General features: G+C 38.4%; 2 protein-coding genes across 5 annotated transcripts in view; both read right to left on the bottom strand.

The window, feature by feature from the left end:
• Positions 1 to 20000, bottom strand: part of LOC137988531 (uncharacterized) — a gene marked incomplete at its 5' end in the record, with an annotated part of 670231 nt that overhangs the window by 460350 nt on the left and 189881 nt on the right. The gene's annotated exons all lie outside the window — the stretch shown is intronic.
• The window catches only part of LOC137988468 (mediator of DNA damage checkpoint protein 1-like), an 86160-nt gene that overhangs the window by 53135 nt on the left and 13025 nt on the right, over positions 1 to 20000 (bottom strand). For 3 of the 4 annotated variants that reach the window (XM_068834472.1, XM_068834473.1, XM_068834471.1), the window contains 4 exons: positions 19293 to 19356; positions 3517 to 3569; positions 2515 to 2607; positions 2298 to 2399 (listed from right to left, as the gene is read on the bottom strand). In XM_068834472.1, the coding sequence (XP_068690573.1) occupies positions 2298 to 2399; positions 2515 to 2607; positions 3517 to 3569; positions 19293 to 19356 (312 nt within the window). The remainder of the gene's footprint in view (positions 1 to 2297; positions 2400 to 2514; positions 2608 to 3516; positions 3570 to 19292; positions 19357 to 20000) is intronic. The other variant, XM_068834474.1, reaches the window with a different exon arrangement.

Consider the following 20000-nt stretch of genomic DNA (forward strand, 5'->3'; position numbering starts at 1 on the left):
CCTCAAAGGACAATGAATAATCTGTTGCAATCATTTACAAAACAGCTCTCTTCACAATCGACTTGAACATGCTCGCTTGGCTTAAAAGTTCAAACATGACGCTTTCTTCACCCTGATAATAAGCGTTATTGATCGTTGATTAAGTAAAGAGAATGTAACGTAATATGCCTCGAGCAAGCGCTCTCCAATTTACGAAGTTGTGAATTTTTTCAACGGTGCTCCCATCGCATTATTGGTCATGTTGGTAAATCACTTTTGGTTGTTTTAAATAAAGTGAGGCTGCCTGGTAAGGCAGTTGCATTACGAGCATGTAAATGTTCCAAGTTTCGCTTACGTTGACATATGCAAATTTCACTTGCAGACGAAGTTACCCTCAAGTGGATGTCACGCAATGCTTTGACTTTCGATTACAGTTTATTTCAATTATTTTACCTACTTACGAAATCATCAGAGAATGTTTCAAAAGTAAGAAGAACAGCTTCTAGTGTGTAGGAATGAATCAAACACTGCAGGCATATTTACAAGTCTTCAATAATGTAATTGTGAAAGTACACGCGCAAGGGTGTGCAAGCCTGATGGTACACGCGGGTTCGTTTCGATCCACTGCCTCTCTTCACTTTACCATACTTTGTGTTTGAAAAATAATGGTTGCACGATTTGCGTTCAAATCCATGGTAAATGTATCTGACAACTTTTCATACAACATGCGAATGAAGATTTTCACGTTTACTCGATTGTGTCGTAGTGTTGGCTTAATACAGCAATAATTGCCTGTACCGATGCAAGTTTTTAGAGCATGTTATATTTTCTCTTTCGATTCTCTTGACATCCAAGACGAGCAAGAAGAATTGCCACGATAATTGACCATTCGTCTTTTGTTGATTTTGATGATAAGTTTCAATCCAGCTTTTGTCACGATGGGAAAGACGCGGCAGGTTTTTTCATATTACAACGCCAACTTTTGAATGAGGCTCCTTTTTACTCCGATAAATTACATGTCATGGTCATTTTGCTAGTTTGTGACCGGGTTTGTGCCTGGGGAACGCATCAGAAACTCGTGTATTTTTTCAGAACAAGTGAACAAGATTGCAACGTTTCATTCTAAATGCCGAAGGATAATGAAGATAATATTTTTTTTGCGGGCCAAGAACATTGAATGCTTGCTGAGAGTCAACATGAATATTGCGTACAAAGGCTCCGTTTGCGGAATTGTTCATTTCTTCGAGACATAAATCGCTTTCTCGAGTTCTTCTCGAGTTTATGCATATTCCAAAGTTCATCTTTCTTGACTCTCGATTCTCGAGCCTCGATTCTCACGTCTCGAAACTCGAACGTCTCGACCTTCGCGAGGCGAGAATCGAGTTTCGAGGATCGAGTCGAGACTGTCAACTTACCTTTGAGCTGTACTGTAGAACTGGGGTAACAACTATACAATTTAATAATAGTTCAGTTGCTGTTGCATTGCTGTAAATAGTTGTGTATAATTAAGATAGAGTTTTAGTAGTGTTTTGAGTAATACCATTTTTTAAAAGGTTAACTTCTCCATTTTAAACATTGACCTTTTTAAAATTTCAAGGCCCCTCCATAACTCAGCAATTACTCCAGGACCCCCCCCCCTTTTTAGTGGAAATTTCAGGTCCCCCTAAAATCACCCAGCCCCCCCCCCCCCCCCTCCGATAAATAATGAACGATCCCTAAGCGTTATAGTTACTTGATTTCCACTTGTTTGCTTTCCTCAGTTTTCATACTTTCCTCTGACTTCCATTCCCCTTAACTATCAGTTTCAATTCCCTCTTTGCCAACTACCATCTCCCACTCTCTAAAGTCCCCTTCTCTCTTAATTCCCACCCTTTACTCTCAGTTCTCATTCTTTTCTTTCCTAGTTTGCATTTCCTTTCCTTCCAGTTTTCATTCCCTTCTCTTTCACTTTTTATCCATTCTCTCCCAGATGCAGACATACCCTACTCTTACACTTCTCGTCCCCTTCAATCCCACTCTCTTAGCTCCCTTCAGGTCTGTTTTTTCCAGTTCCCATCTCCTTCTCATTTGATTCCCATCTTCTCATTAGTTTGCTTTTTTCTCCCAGTGCCCATTTGCTTCTCCCCAGTTCCCAGAATATTCTCACATCTTGCACCCACTTTTGCCCTGTTCTTTCCCAGTTTTTAAGGTTCCAATCTCTCCTTTCTCGTTCTACCCTATGTATCTCCCAGTCCTGACAGATCTCCCACCACTAAATCAGTCTTGTCAAACACGATCATTGAAGATATCTCCTCATAACTGTTCAAGCGTCTACTTACCTCTTCGACAATCTTCTCCACCAAGTACTGACATTTCACATAGCCTAGTGTCAATATGTCACCATGGCTTAGCTCATATCTTATATTTGGTGTCAAGAAAGACTGTAAAATAACCAATAAAATTCTTCAAATGAGACTCACAACCCAAAAGTTGACATTTAAATTTTTGGTTCCAGTAATAATAAACAAAAATTGTGCATTAATAAATCATTGATACCTCTCCTTTCTTGGTCTTGTTTTTGCTTTCACAATCACGAATAAGATGCAGATCCGTTAGAACTTCGATGCATGCATGCTTCTTTGACAGTGTCTTTGACAGTTTAATAATAGAAGTGCAGCACAATTAGCAAAAGAGAGAGTTTGTAAAGATATTGTTCTGTCTTCCAATATTTTGACTTTTAAGTCTCCTAACCTTTGACAACTAACGAAAGTGTAGTAAATATGATTTTTTTTTTTTGTCGTGTGTGTTTTCAGGTTTGACTTTAGACGTCGCAGAAAATCAAGGCTGGTTCTAGCTCTATCCTGGTAAGGTTTTTGTCGTAGCACTTTGTGATTTTCTTTTTCTATTTACTTTAAAGATCTCAGTTTGTTTCGAGTATCAGTTCCTTAATACCTCACCCTTCCACCCATGTGAACCAGATTTTCACACACACTCCAGATTTCTCTCAACAAACAACTTGGTGTTACGGATCATAATATAATTATGCTAATTAGCATCAACTATTATGTAGTAGTGTCGCTGACTCGTATAAAAGCATGTAAAGGGTGTGACTACATGGTTTGGTCATGTTTCATGCTTCCATGCTTTCTTGGACTTCACAGTTTCTCTGGTTTCGTGGGTGTCATGCTTTCACTGGTTTCAAAAGTGTCATCATGGTTTCATTGGGTTCGAGGGTGTCATTTGCATTGCAACCCTTCACACTATGTAAAGGAATCCAAGTGGTCTAGTTTGATCTATCCCAAGGATTCTGGATTGCAAATAATTATTGATTTCTGGATCATGAGTCATGGATTCCGGATTCCAAACAAACAGGTTGCACTGAAATGGATCCTGGATTCCATCCATTGGATTCCGGATTCCACACTCTGGATTCTTGATTCCAAACCTCACATTTGCTGGATTCTGGATTCCTTCACGTCGGGTGAAACCTTTCAAAACTACATGGTCCCATGCCCAGTCCCCTGACATAAATTATTAAGCATTTTTAGTTAATCCTACCTTGATTGGGATTGTAATATTGCATTTTCCATCTCTACCAATGAAATTGGACCCTAAAAGAAAAAAAATGAAAGAAATATGATTGAAGCTTGGTGCTAAATTTTCTTAATACTTTTCCAATTTATAAAAGTGTAATTACTTATTTGTAGGGACCTAAATGCACTCAGAGAAAACATGAATGTTTTAAATAAATTTAATGACATTTCCAGCCTCAAATTGAATAAGAAAAAAACTAAAACTAATAAGAAAAAGACTAAAACCTAAAACCAAACCTTTGGGTTTCCAACCCTATCTAGAACCAATTAAGTCACTAGGGGTAAATTTATCATAAGACAGAGATAATAATCTGAATTTTTTTGTAAAAATTCACAAGATGGATACGAAGTTAAATATGTGGCAAACGAGAGATTTAACTTTGTATGGTCGCACAATGTTAGTTAAGGCCTTAGGCATATCTAAGATAGTTTATGTGGCTTCCATGCTTAGTGTTCCTGAAACGGTGGTTAAAACAGTGCAAGATAAAATATTCAAATTCTTGTAGAAAAATAAGAAAGATAAAGTAAAAAGAGCAGTATTATATCAACCATTCTCTCATGGTGGTGTGAACTTCCCAAATGTCCACACAGTGGTAAAATCACTACGCTTGAGCTGGCTAGGCAGGTTTTTAAATTGTACAAATGAGACCTGGCAAGCTATCCCTAATAGTTATTTTAACAAATATGGAGGATTACCATTCCTGTTAAAATGCAATTATGACTCTAAGCACTTTGACAAGAAATTGCCTCTTTTTTATAGTGAAATGTTAGAGTATTTCAAGGAATTATGCAATGGTTATCCTCATGTTTACAATAGTGAGTTTATTCTCTGGAACAATAAAGAAATTACAATACTATAGAGAGCAAATCTATTTTTTGGAAATATTTGTTTGAGAAAGGAATTTATTTTATACATACTGACATTTTCGCATCAAATTTTCCTGTGTGAAAAAGCGTTTCGGATTTTACTTCGACCAATCAGAGAGGTGAAACAAGTTTCTCACACATGCAAAAATCGTTTCGTCCAATCACAAACCACCGTTTAAGCGAATCGTGTTTTCGCGGGCTTTTTCGCGGTCATCGCGGCTAGCTTTGTCGGGCAGCTTTGACAAGATAATATTTTCAGTGTACTCGAGTTGTTTGTAATTCAAACTTATCAAGAGCTACAACAAGTTGCAAAAATAGTGGAGACACTTCACCTTCTTGGGGCGTATTTCATTTCCCTATTATCTCTCACACTGCAGCCCCCCTCCCCCCCTTACCAGTGTTGCTAGCAAGACAAAAAAATGTTGGGAACTTAAGCAGTCAACATTGAAAGGGGGAGGGGGGAGAGGAAGTGGGAAAGGTTTAAATTCTAGATGCCGCGGGCATTGGAAACTAGAAAAGGTGTTTTTTAATGAAAGTGTCTCAACAATTTTGCAACTTGTTGTCTGAGTTGGTTGTCACTGCATTGGCGTACGGTCACTTTGTTTATTGGAACGGGAAGGCGTCTATCGTTTGCGTTTAATATGGTGTTTCCAAAAAAAGGGTTTAATTCTCTGATCTGCTGTGAATGGAAAATGGCCAGGGATAAAGTGGATTTTGGCGGGGTTTCGGTATGACGTAATTTGCACTTATGTCCAGGTTTGACCCTAATTAGATGCACGCCCAATTTTGACATCCAACACAAAGTGTCCCTTTAAGTCTAAGCACTGGCTACCTATTTTCAACAATAAGGTAAGGGTAAAGGTTAGCGTTATTTTTAGCTTTAGGTAAATGCAGCAGTTAATCTTCACTCAAAGAGCAGCATTTGGGGGACACTTTGTGACATAAATTGTCTGTATTCTGAGACACAAGTGATGTTGAAGTTGGCTTGAAGAGCAAGGGGACACTTCGTGACGCTTATTGAAATCCGCGTCCATCTAATTAGGGTCAAACCTGGACATATCTCGTAATTTGAAGGCATTTCAGTGCTTTCTGTGAGTCAAGTCGAAAATACACGTAATTTGGTTCACGAAAAGGTGTGATTTCCATCCTTTCGCTTTTTAAAGTACGCTAGAAATATCCCGGAACCGATTTCGAAATAATTTGCGTTAAACACCTATATTTCGGTCGACACATATTGACATCTAAAGCACGCGCAACATGTACGAAATAAGCTGTTGTTTACGAATGAGAAACAGACATAACCTCTCCTTTAACTGCAATCGCATGCCATTTAAAGGGAACATCCACTTTCCGAAAAATCAATTCTTAGCAAACATTGTTATACAAAGATACATTTTCATACAGGTCCATTTGTAACATTACTTATTGCTTTCGGGCTAGTCTGCTTCCAGAGAAGGGATTGGTAACGCTTACTAGCAAGTCTTGTAAGTGACGTGTCGGGTACAGGCTAATTCCATGTTCTTTGGAATGACTGACTGAGCACAATGATCAAAAGAAAGCACCTGATTGTGCTAAATCCTTTGCGAGATTTGTTTTACAATGAGATACAAAAGTGAACAAATTTGTACCGGCTACACATTATGACATTTATATGAAACGGTCTACACGGTCTACCACAACTTTTCACTGAGAAAATAATATGATATCATATTTCTTGCTGTTGCGACGGTAGACCGTGCTTGGATGGTAGACCGTTGGTAAATGGAATAGACGATATGTACAGGATTTCTAACTGTGTGAGCTTTATTACGAATCACCTGGTAATGTATTGGATTGATTAGAAAAGAAAGTACTAGTTGAATTGTGCTGTTTCCTCGAAGATACCATTATCAACTGTAACGCCACCGTCCCCGTTGACGTCACCAAGAAACACAATAAATGGTATTGTGTTACATAATATGAGCCGTGTGTAACTTTCGGAGCATCAGATCTGCAGTGCAAAATACTTTGCTCGCTTTAGTATTTGGTACGGAGTCTTCTGTTAGCGATGATAAGTCCAAACACTGGCAAATCGATGCTACCGTATGTCAATAATTAATATCCTTTCGTGTTTGGTACAATGTGCTTTGCACTTCGCGTGCAAACTTCTGAAATGTTTCAGAGCTTATACGATATTTAATGATTGTTTCTTTAGTTCCTGCTTTTCTACGTTGAAACGTTTCTCTATAGGATTCAAATCTGGACTGGCAAAATTATTGCAATCAATCAGACAACAAGTTGCAAAAATAGTGGAGACACTTCACCTTCTTGGGGCGTATTTCATTTCCCTATTATCTCTCACACTGCAGCCCCCCTCCCCCCCTTATCAGTGTTGCTAGCAAGACAAAAAAATGTTGGGAACTTAAGCAGTCAACATTGAAAGGGGGAGGGGGGAGAGGAAGTGGGAAAGGTTTAAATTCTAGATGCCGCGGGCATTGGAAACTAGAAAAGGTGTTTTTTAATGAAAGTGTCTCAACAATTTTGCAACTTGTTGTAGGAGATATTTTTGAGGATGGCTGAACAATCAAGAAGATTTGTGACTCCAGACAAACCTATTGACAAGTTTATCGAAGACCAAAAAAACAAGAAAACTCTTTCAAAGACAAGAAGAGATGTAAGTTTGCTGACTGAGTTTCTCAACTAAACTTTATTGACTTACCAATTTTGGATTTGCTTCTTTTGTTATTTTCAAACGAGCAGTTCCTTATTTAATTAAGAATTGAAATGTTTGCTATCCTTTGCACCAGTTATGATTTTTGATTGGTAATATTTTCACATGACGATTTTAGTAATTTTTCGAAAAGAATTTAATACTGGAGTTTTGTAATTATTTTAGAGAACCAATTAAAGCTGGATAAATATAAAATCTCAGTATGTATAAAATAAACAAATTACAGCATGGAAAGCGCTTTGTACGGGATTTTCACACTCGTTGGTGAAGTATCAGAAATTTCACTCGTTCGCTGCACTCACTCATTCGATTTCAGATACTTCACCAACTCGTGTGAAAATCCCGTACACGCGCGCTTTCCATGAAGTAATCTCTATTTATTTCGTACAAGATTTACTAAATAAAGACGGTAAGTTTCTATCTCTAGAAAATATGCAAAGGAAACATAATGTGCAACTAAATTACTTAAAATATTTCCAACTAATTGCTGCAATTCCAAATTATTTGAAGAGAAAAGTACAGGCAACTGCTGTGACAAACAGAAATACACTTAACACATGTTCACTATAATTGGTACTTGTTCAATATAATTGGGACTAATTGATGTTAGTGGTTATCCCCTGTTATCAGGTATTATAACCAATCAGAATCTTGCTCGGCTGGGGCGGGCAGAGGCAATAATATTATTAGCTAACAAGTCAGTTAGGGCCAATGGGAGTGTTGTTATCCTACAATAACACAAATAACAGCTCAAGTGTTAGCCGATAGTATTAGTCAATTCCACCAATAACATGGGCCCATGACAAGATATCTGTTTTCAGTTTTTACCATAACTCAAGAAAAATGCATGGCTTTTTGATAGCGTTTGTTGACACACAATGCCGTCTCAGAAACACTTGAACATTTCAATTTTTTTAGCATATAAACTTTTTTGACACAAGACTTAAAAAGGGAACATTGCAAAAGGCTTTGTTGAAAATGGCATCGACTTTATCATCCGCTTCATTTCACTCTTTCCAGTATTTGATGACAAGGAAACATGTTCTTTCTTACGAAAACGTTGCTAGCAAAATACTTTACTGTAGGGAGGCAAAAATTTTCTCCGACGACACCGGAAAGACGTGGTCTTATCAGATAATGCTCGAAACATTCCCGCACGCAACGATCACGCGTAAGCAAAGTAACAAAATTATCAATGTTAAAGAAACAAGTCCTTGCCGCATTGCGTGGTCATCTACAATAACATGAAGGGTGACGCAGACAAATTACAACTGCAACGAAAAAACCCAAGCGCTTTCTATCATCAAATGACATTGAGTGTTAGTCAATAACCACCACCTCCACCTCCACCTCCACCTCCACCAACTGGGGCGCTGCCTAGCTCACAGAACTTGTCTTTAGGTAAAAAGAGGAACATAAACATGTCCTGCGGTCCTTAGTTCCGTTTCAGCCGCAAAAGAAATGTTTAGTGAGACGCTACTACTAGCTCAGTAAATTCACAGATTCCAGGCCCATAGCAAGCCAACGAGTTACGACTTGAAAAACCCACATGCTTTCCATTCGCAACTGATATCGACTCGTATTACATGTCGTTATCATCCACCTATTAGAAGCATGTTAGTCGATAACAGGCTAATCGCAATGACATTAGTGTGTAATGTTAGTCATATCCACCAATAAGGATTCTTCCTAAGCCACAGAACTCGTGAATCCATCTAAAACAAAACTAAAGCATGCCCTACAATCCCTTATTCAATTTCAGCCGCAAAAAAAATCTGTAGTGAGAAGCCACTACAAAAAAACAAAAGCAAACAAACAAAAATGAAAATGGAAAATGACCCGAGTCTGTTGGAAATAAGTGAAAGGCCAAAATACATTTGACTCGATGTTGCAGAAATGAAGTCTGAAGTCATACCAGTGATCACCGTTTAATTAAGTTTTGCGCGAAAATGCAATCGTTTCCCGCAAAATTCTTTCCGGAGTGAAATGTACTTCGATTATGCGTTAAAAATACATGTATGCCCAACAGAATAAACGCAACTGCCCCAGACTTCTTTTTACTGCTGTAGCGTTGTTAGTCTGTTTTAAAAAACGGAGTAATTTTACGCTTCCATGCATATACCACTGTTTCACTTACCTTTTGTATTTCCGTGCGGCGAACTTAATTGCAACCATAGCAGTCTCTTTCCCAACAACCTCATTCCCATTCCTTTACCATCTGCCCTGAGCTCAAAAAGTCTCAACCTCGTAAATTGTCCACCTTGCCGAGGTCGCTTTGAAAACTCGACATCGAGAAGCACGACGGAAACACTCTGCCGCGCTCTACTGATTTTAACTACCCTTTCTAGGGTAGGGTAGTGTGGAGGGAGTAAGGTCAAGGCGTGGATCATAGAACATGAACAACAGCCTTTTGACCTTGTTACAATCAATTAACACCGGTGAAAATAGTCAAGTCACGTCTCATTTATGTGTCATTCAGGAACCTCAATTTCCTAGTGGTCAATGGTAGGGTGCTTTAGCAACAATAATTTCATTCAGTATTCCCACTGACTCGTGGTATTTCCTATTAAACTACGTTTACATTAAAAATAATGAGAAAGGTTACTAAAGAGAAGTAATTGGATCAGATTGCGGTTTCCTAGCTGTCTTGTGTCCATGCAGCAGCAGATATGAGGGTCATCGCTATTAAAACGAAATAGTATCTTGGATGTCTTGTCCAGTATCGAAGTTCTTGTATTTCTTCCTTGCTTTGTTATAAAGTGTTCTAGTAGCGGTCTGTTGTGCCGGGCGACCTTTTGCGTAAGGTCCAAGGACGGACAGTTGAGGAACGGCCTTATTCCTGAAAGCTTGGTGTGTAATGTGTTAAGAGTCCCAACAATGAAATTTAGATCATTTCAGTCTGTCCAAGCATGGAGATATTATTTTTTATTTCTTTACATTAGAGCATTTGACTCACTCACTTACGGTCTTATTTGACAGACGCTGCTGCAACTCATATTACAACTCTTCATGGCAAGTAATGCACGCTTTCATAGAATTTGACCTGAGGTCAATGAAAATCACTTTTCAGACTTGGGGGCATTCGGGACTGTGAAAATAGAGCAAAAAGAATGACGAATACCAGATAATCATCGCTTCCGAAATCGACGAGATCCCTAAACCGCATCCGCAAATATGAAAGTATCATTTAGGTCACAGTTTATTCTCACGCAGAAAAATCAGTTATCAGAAGCGGCCGGTTTCTGTACAACAAGAAACAGAGAGTCACTCGAGTTAAACAGCCTTTGCGCTCATGTCGGTTATTTAATGTGGCCAAATGCCATGGGTGAGCGGGATCTCAAAATCTTTGGTTAAAGGGGCTAGGTCACGCTATTTTAGGTAATTTTGTTTAATTTTGTTAATTATGATGGTATCTTTATGAACATCAAGTGAGCTTGTTGTCACAGGTGTTTTTCGTTCCTAAAACAGTTCAGGCTGGCCTGTATACCGTAATCAGCCGGAACATCTTCTTCAGAAATAAAGTGACATGTTTACATAAGTTAATCGTGAATTCAATGACTTCTCTGGCAGACTAAATCCTCTGCGGGCAGAAGTCAGTCCAACTTCCCAGAGAATACAGGCGAATCCGAGAAACAATCACCCATTTCAGAGGTATAGTATTAATGAAAAGTTTATTCCTTTATAATGACAATGATGTAATACTATCGACTCTACAAAAAGCTATTTGCAAAATAACAGAGGAAAAGAGAAATTTGGGGGTCCTCAAGATATTTGCAGACGAATTTGCGAGTCCTCAATGTACAGTATTGAGTCCACGTAAAATCAAACCATTTCAAGTTGTATGTAGTTTAGCCGGTTTAGTACAATGATTTCGGAAAGTGTGTTATTTCACAGAACCGGACTGTGGTCCAGTTGATAACAATTCCCCTTTTCCCACTCAACCTATCATGAGAGTTAGATAAAAAAAAAAGAACGTTGACTACTCAATACTAAAGGTGTCTTCCGTTCTTTTACATTTACGTCTACTGTAACAAAAAAAGCGTTGTCGGAGAAAAGGCCAACGCGGGCTGTCTTTCACTGTCTGGCGTTACTGTGTGCTTTAAAACGTATTATTAAAACTTCCAAAATTATGCATAGCACGGCAATTTAGTTTGCATCACATGGTTCCCCACATTCTTGAGAGGGTTTTGCGAGAAATCTACGAATGTAATTCGTCTGTTTGCGGATTCTTAAGCAGATATCAAAACTTTAATTAGCCTTTTTATCTTTTACATTTTTTTTGAAGACCTCTTTCTCCAAAAGTGAAACACAAGAAAATTTGCGAGAGGATTTTGAAGGATTGAAAAAGAAGGTGAAATAATTGACATATTAGACAATTTAATGTGGGACAGTAAGTCACAACTGAATGGTATGAATTCACACGTACCAGGACAAGTGCAGTACCAAGCCGCTCAGATAACTTGAGCAGAGAGGTTCCACTACACAACATTGCTTTTTGATGTTCATCATGTGACAGATTGAACAAATATTCTAACCTTATTCACTTTTCAAACAGCCAACAAATGCAAGATCCTCTTCCCCGAAAAAAGGTATTTTACGTTTTACATGCACTTCTATTTCATACTGTGTACTTTGGTTTTATGTTCTGTATTGCATTAGTGTAACAAAAGGGTCAGATTCAATCCCATCAGCATTACGTGTTCATAAGATGAGCATTCTAAAAACTTGTCTGTTTTGTGTTAGTATCAAAGCAAAATCCTACAAGCAAAACATCGGCCTTTAAAGATGAATGGGTGAGTGAACTATATCTCTAATAGGTGTGTCAGCAGAATGTAAGTGTTGACTAAAAGCCTAATTTTCCTAAAATTGCACAAAAAAAAATCTTGAAAATGACATTCAACAATCGGCGTCAAAATTTTTGAGACACTCTTATCCTGTAGGGTCTTTTTCAAGCTCGGTTCGAAAATGCCCCCCCCCCCCCCCCTCCCTCCTTACTTACTGTACTTTTTGGACTATTTTTCTTTGCAAACAATGATTGTGCTCTGTTGGCAAACTGTCTCAACTAATTTTGTCACCGATTGAAGGTGCAAATGAACAGCATTTTTTTTATGTGAATGCTTCTTCTTTCATAGGATTACGACCTTAAAAAAGTCTCAGTGAAGGAATGGGTTGCTGTTGCTTATGAAGAGGATTTCTACGTCGGACAAGTGGACAAGATTTTCTCTAACAAGGTCTGCGTGAACTTTCTAACAGAGAAGGAAGGTGTCTTCAGCTGGCCTAAGGCAAAAGATACAGATAAATTACATGCTAAATTTATCTTCAGCCGCAACTTTAAGGTGTCGGAAGTTGGTGAAAGAGGCTCGAATTTCACTGTGGAAAATTTTCAATTGCTTAAAGATAAGTTTAAAGCGTTTTCTTAAAAAATATTTCTGAACCACGATTTCCAGTCTGTCTTTTTAGCAAACATCGAGAAAGTGACTTGAGTTGAGGGGGGTATTGGGGTGTGCACAAATATCATACAAGGCCATTGTCTCCATGCCCCGGTATTTCTGCGATTATCATCCACTCTGCGGCAAGTTTTGAGGCCACTCGTTATTTGCAGGTGAGGTTTCGGGACCTTGACCATTTTCGACGCTGTATTTCGCTATTCATCAACAATTCCCTCAAAAATTTGTTTTCTTTTTGGACACACCCGAATGCCCCTCTCCCCTGAAGTCTGAATATTGAATTTCATAGACCTCAGGTGAAATTCCATGAAAAAAAATGTACTTCTTCTAAAAAAGAGTAGTAATTTTGGCGATGATCATTATTTAAAGAGAGCTTCTAGCTCGAAAGCTACCTTTCATGGCAACTACTGGTATGTTTCAGCTCATTCGTCGCTTGAAAATGGCCTCAGTTAGGGAGGCTTTAGTTACATTACGTACTTTGTGCGACAATGTATTTCTTATTTTAGCACCCAACAATTGGAACCTGAGTTATTTCAATAGTCATAGCTTCCTTTTTTTCCCCAAATTCACGAATATGCGTCCTAGTATGACAGGAGCATAGTATAAATATTTCCAAGAGTGCAATTCCTTCTCTGTGGTCGGCTCAACCAAAGATTTTGAGATCCCGCTCACCCAAGGCATTTGGCCACATTAAATAACCGACATGAGCGCAAAGGCTGTTTAACTCGAGTGACTCTCTGTTTCTTGTTGTACAGAAACCGCGGCCACTTCTGATAACTGATTTTTCTGCATTAGAATAAACTGTGACCTAAATGATACTTTCATATTTGCGGATGCGGTTTAGATGCGGATGCGGATCTCGTCGATTGCAGAAGCGATGATTATCTGGTATTCGTCATTCCTTTTTGCTCGATTTTCACAGTCCTGAATGCCCTCAAGTCTGAAAATTGATTTTCATTGACCTCAGGTCAAATTCTATAAAAGCGTGCATTACTTGCCATGAAGAGTTGTAATATGAGTTGCGGCAGCGCCTGTCAAATAAGACCGTAAGTGAGTGAGTCTCCCGGGTCAAAGCGACCTCGGCAAGGTGGACAATGTACGAGGTTAAGAGACTTTTTGAGCTCAGGGCAGATGGTAAAGGAATGGGAATGAGGTTGTTGGGAAAGAGACTGCTATGGTTGCAATTAAGTTCGCCGCACGGAAATACAAAAGGTAAGTGAAACAGTGGTATATGCATGGAAGCGTAAAATTACTCCATTTTTTAAAACAGACTAACAACGCTACAGCAGTAAAAAGAAGTCTGGGGCAGTTGCGTTTATTCTGTTGGGCATACATGTATTTTTAACGCATAATCGAAGTACATTTCACTCCGGAAAGAATTTTGCGGGAAACGATTGCATTTTCGCGCAAAACTTAATTAAACGGTGATCACTGGTATGACTTCAGACTTCATTTCTGCAACATCGAGTCAAATGTATTTTGGCCTTTCACTTATTTCCAACAGACTCGGGTCATTTTTCATTTTCATTTTTGTTTGTTTGCTTTTGTTTTTTTGTAGTGGCTTCTCACTACAGATTTTTTTTGCGGCTGAAATTGAATAAGGGATTGTAGGACATGCTTTAGTTTTGTTTTAGATGGATTCACGAGTTCTGTGGCTTAGGAAGAATCCTTATTGGTGGATATGACTAACATTACACACTAATCTCATTGCGTTTAGCCTGTTATCAACTAACACGCTTCTAATAGGTCGATTCTAATAGGTCAGTTGCAAATGGAAAGCATGTGGGTTTTTCAAGTCGCAACTCGTTGGCTTGCTATGGGCCTGGAATCTGTGAATTTACTGAGCTAGTAGTAGCGTCTCACTAAACATTTCTTTTGCGGCTGAAACTGAACTAAGGACCGCAGGACATGTTTATGTTCCTCTTTTTACCTAAAGACAAGTTCTGTGAGCTAGGCAGCGCCCCAATTGGTGGAGGTGACTAATGTTACACACTAATATCATTCCGGTTATCCTGTTATTGACTAACACGCCTCTAATAAGTGGATGATGGCTCGCATTTTCAAGTGTTCATCCGTTGATGATTGTTCATTATAGCAGAGTTACTGATTACAGTCGGAAACAACGACATGTGATACGACTCAATGTCATTTGATGATAGAAAGCGCTTGGGTTTTTTCGTTGCAGTTGTAATTTGTCCGTGCCACCCTTCATGTCATTGAAGATGGCCACGCAATGCGGCAAGGACTTGTTTCTTTAACATTGATAATTTTGTTACTTTGCTTACGCATGACATTGCGTGCGGGAATGTTTCGAGCATTATCTGATAAGAGCACGTCTTTCCGGTGTCGTTGGAGAAAATTTTTTGCCTCCCTACAGTAAAGTATTTTTCTAGCAACGTTTTCATAAGAAAGAACATGTTTCCTTGTCATCAAATACTGGAAAGAGTGAAATGAAGCGGATGATAAAGTCGATGCCATTTTGAACTAAGCCTTTTGCAATGTTCCCTTTTAAATCTTGTGTCAAAAAAGTTTATATGCTAAAAAAATTGAAATGTTCAAGTGTTTCTGATACGGCATTGTGTGTAAACAAACACTATCAAAAAGCCGTGCATTTTTCTGGAGTTATCATAAAAACTGAAAACAGATATCTTGTCATGGGCCCATGTTATTGGTGGAATTGACTAATACTATCGGCTAACACTTGAGCTGTTATTTGTGTTATCCTGTTATAGGATAACAACACTCCCATTGGCCCTAACTGACTTGTTAGCTAATAACATTATTGCCTCTGCCCGCCCCAGCCGAGCAAGATTCTGATTGGTTATAATACCTGATAACAGGGGATAACCACTAACATCAATTAGTCCCAATTATATTGAACAAGTGCCAATTATAGTGAACATGTGTTACTTGAGGAATGGGATATTTTTCATCTGTCTAAAGCAGGGTTCGTACTCTTTTAAGCTCTTCAAATTCCATGACTTTCCATGACTTTTTCCATGGCCTTTTCTAGCTTTCTATGACCTTAAGTTTAGCTGCCAAGTAAGAAAATTTTAAAAACTCTATTTGTCTTAAGATATTTTCTGACATAACTCAGTTCAAATTTGAATGAATTAACGACCTCTGTTCGCCAAACGTCCGATTGTTTGATAGAAACTCGTCTTTGTTTCACTTTATCCTTGCTTTGACAACTGCAATGATTTATAATTATAATTTTCCATGACTTTCCATGACCGACCACAAAATTCCATGACTTTCCAGGCCTGGAAAATGAAATTCTCAAATTCCATGACTTTCCAGGTTTTCCATGACCCGTACGAACCCTGTAAAGACAAAGCTATTTCTTTAACTAAATGTAAATGTAATGACTATTACAAATTATTCCAGGAAAAGATTAGGACAGACCCTACCGCTGTTAAAAGATGGTGTAGACGTTTTGCGAACTTTGATTCTAGTTAGAAACAGATCTTACACAAAATTTACAAACCCGTACGAAATTTTGTGGCCTGAATGAGCGAGATTCGGGCCCGATTCGGGCCATAAAGCTGTTTTTAAGGCAAGAACTGAGCGAGACAAAGCGAGACAACCATTTTGTCGCGCTTGTGCGACTGAGCCAGACATTAGTTTGGTTCGATTATCGCCGATAGTGTGGCGTGAGTGAGCGAGAAACAGTGAAACCCCAGTTTATTCATTTACGCCGCCGTAACGAGACACGCTGTATTATCGGCGAAACTCAGGCTGCTCACTTGTTATTCGATACATAAGTGCTCCCTACTTGTTATTCGATAAGAAAAGATTAGTAGAAATAGATCAGGGAGTACTCAAAAATGCAAATCAGTTACTTAACTCTGGCTGTCGTTCTAATGTATTATATTATTTGCTGCATTTCTGTACGTGTAGTCTGTCCCCGGGTAAAAGGTGAGCAAACCATTTTTTACCCCTCTGAATTTTGAGCTAAAATACGTATATGGCTGGATATTTTTTCCAAGTGATACATTTAGCGTGATACCCACCCGCATCCGGAGAGGTAAGTTCAAATAGCTTAGCACGTTCAGGAGAAGCAATCTACGTGTACATGTAGCTACCTCAAGACAGCATTATCCTGCTTGCCCAAAACGGAGGATAATTTTAATGATAGGAATTGCTTGTCGCTGGACGGAAAACCTTTAATAGGGAAGAGCAATGTTTGAGTTTTGGCTATCGATAATTAAATATTTGCAACCGCTTTTGGCGCGCGTTTCAGTTTAACTGTGCATTTCACCAAACATCTGAATCTCTACAGAGATGCAGAGCTTTTTCTTCCCATTTAGGACAGTAATCAACCAGATCAAAACAGCATTTATTTGCTCTAATTAAATTAATATTGCTGGAAACAATTTTCTCTTTTATGAAATAGATTTTAAACAATGTATGAAGATTTAAAATAAATGAGAAACTAGAAACGACCTCGCTATCTGATCACAGATCACTGTGGAAACCTGGCTACTAACATGCCTACCTTATTATGGACACTTTGAATGACTTCAGTCGCATTTCGTTCTATGCTAAAAGCTGGTACATTCTGTTTATTTAAGTTACCTTAAACTGAAACATGTTTCTGTCTTACATGACTGTCCACGCAATGATCACAAGGGTCATGTTTACTGCAGTTGGTCTCGGTCGACGATCGTTCGCTTACTTATTGGCACGGAAACTAAAGATAGTATCTTTCGAATAAGGATAAACTCAGTCTGTTAACCCTTTGGTTGTAACCACTAAAAATGTGATACAAGAATTATTTTGTCGATGCACATTTGTTATTTTGCTTCCAGTATCAAAACAAGACCATAATGTCGCCGTAAGTCACGCAAACAAAAAACAGTGGTACTGTCTATGGGGGTGGGGGGAGTGGCAGGCAGGGGATTTTCTAGTTTATAATTTATAATGGCACTATTAAAGTAGGCATAGTTTCAATTATGGCCTATTTTGTTTCTGTTTATACTAATTTCAATGTTTCTTATAAATAACGCGTCAAAGTACCAGGATAGCGCGATGTACCCTCACCCCCTGACAGATGATACTTCATATCCTCATTGTAATAAGCTGAGAAATAAGCTTGTGAGTCAGATAAATACGGAGAAACTTACAGAAAATCACTTATGTCTTACATGTAAAACTATTCAGTCCCATATCAGGCATCATAATAAAATTGACCATCTACGGGCATCCGTTTACTGTTTGCGTGACTTACGGCTAAATTGTGGACTCGTTTTGAAACTGGAAGATGTGTGCTGACAGGAGAATGCGTGTATCACATTTTTAGTGGTTACAACCAAAACATGGACTCTTGCTATAACCAAAGGGTTAACAGACAGAGTTTCTCGTTCTCCGAAAGACCCTATCTTTAGTTTCCGTGCCAATAAATGCCACTTTTTTGTCTGTCGCGCAAGGTCGCACAACATTCAAGCTTCTCATGGCGTTGTGTCTGTTTAAACTTAATCGTGTGAGGAAACAACATACAGCGCCCAAATCTCTGAGTAGCGGTAAGTTTTCCCGGGTTTCTTTGACGTAATTACCGCTATTAACAAAGGGTCTCAGTTTTCGTACGAAAACTAAGAGCGGGGTTGTAGTTCTCGTACTACGAAAGCTAAGACCAGGTCTTAGGTGTTAGTTTTCGTAACACCCAAAATTATAAGCCATAAACTAACGTCACGCCCATAAAAATGTATCGTTCATTAGCGTGATTTTTGTTTTTTTATGGACCTGAATCTCGCCCGTTTATCGCTCAGAATATCGTCCAAATGTCAGAGTAGTACAAATGTCCCGCTCCATTCTCGCTCATTTATCGTTCAATTTTTATCGCTCCTGTCAGGCTGATTATCGTCAGGCTCTGTATCGCTCATCAGCGAGACTTTTTATGGCCCGAATCTCGCCCGCGTCTCGCCCAGAATTTTCGTACGGAAAACGACGAGTGACAAAAAGTTAAGAGAATTTGGTTATAGGGCTTTCCACAGAATTTTAGTTAGTAATAAGGAGCTCAAGCAATTTAAAATCAGGAAGGATGACCTATACTTTCAATGTAAAAATCCTGATTCATTAGAGCACACCTTTTTGGAGTGCCCTATGAGTGTTCAATTCTATCAAGAAATCTTATCATGGTTCAATGCTTCGAAAAACACTCACAAATTTATTTGGTTGACGAAATTTTACTTCAGAATTATCCCCCTCCTGCTATCAGTAATGACCTCCGACGCCGACTGGATCTGCTTATCTTACTAACAAAAAGGTACATATATATTTGCAAAATTAACGAAAAAAATCTTAATAACTTACAATTTATAAACAAGATAAAAATGCAATGGAAAATTGAGAATTTAACTTATGATAGTCAAGCACAAATATTGTTAACAAACCTCTTTGAGTGTTATTCTTTTTTCGTGTTCTGTTGAAATTATTGAATTGGTATTTATTGTAGTTATAATTGATCAAATAAATAACTAGTATTGTGAGTACCGTGAGTAATGTATGTAATTAGCCGTAAGTGATACATTGTATTGTTATTAGTGCAAGTAAACAGTATTGTTTAAGTAATGTATTGTAGTGTATTGTACTGTTCAGTATTGTAAAATCTAGTGTCATTAAAAAAAAAAAAAAAAAAAGTATAATGGTTACATGCAACAGGGATTGATGGCAATAACCATTATAGTAATCAGAATGATTTAACTTAGAATCACAGACCTTGGAATACAGGAAACATAGTTTCTTTGAGTCCTTGTTGGGAAAACACCTTAAGCTGTGCCATCTGAAAGAAATATTGAAGAAGTGGATTGTAGTATTGGAGTATAGAGTTTCCATTGTTATTGACAGTCCAAAGAAATCATCACTATCATCATCATTGTATGTAGCATATATTGTATTACAGAGCTCTCAAGTCTTAAAGTTTCCAAAGAGTGAGATGCTTGATTGCGTCAAAGGCACAAGTGTCCTTTGTTTCTTGTGCTGGGTAAACCCCAAAATTGTAGGGGGGTATGGGGACATGCTCTCCCAGAAATTTTTTTTAATTTGCACTTCTCAAATAGCTGGAAATGCACCGTCAAGTCTGCGATTTTGGTTTTTTTTATGCTGCTTGCTAAGAGAGCCCATGTTATTATTGTCAGCCTGAGCTAACATATCGGCCTATACTTCATATATAATTTAAACGTGTGAAAGTCCTAAAGAAACAAGAAAATTGCTCGCACACGAACATTGGCCGAAGCTGAGTGCCAGTGAAGGAACGAATTCGGAATTCATGAGCGCTTCTGAAAGCTTAAAGTGCTACTATGACAAAATTTGCATCTTCCCTATCTAAGCCATTTTGGCACATAAACATGTAGTCTGTACGAGAAGAATGCTGTTTACCATTTTCAAATATCTCCTTTGGTTCTGGAGATATTCAAGTTTTTTTAA

Source organism: Montipora foliosa, unplaced genomic scaffold, assembly GCF_036669935.1.
Source record: "Montipora foliosa isolate CH-2021 unplaced genomic scaffold, ASM3666993v2 scaffold_420, whole genome shotgun sequence".
In the NCBI taxonomy this organism is placed as follows: domain Eukaryota; kingdom Metazoa; phylum Cnidaria; class Anthozoa; order Scleractinia; family Acroporidae; genus Montipora; species Montipora foliosa.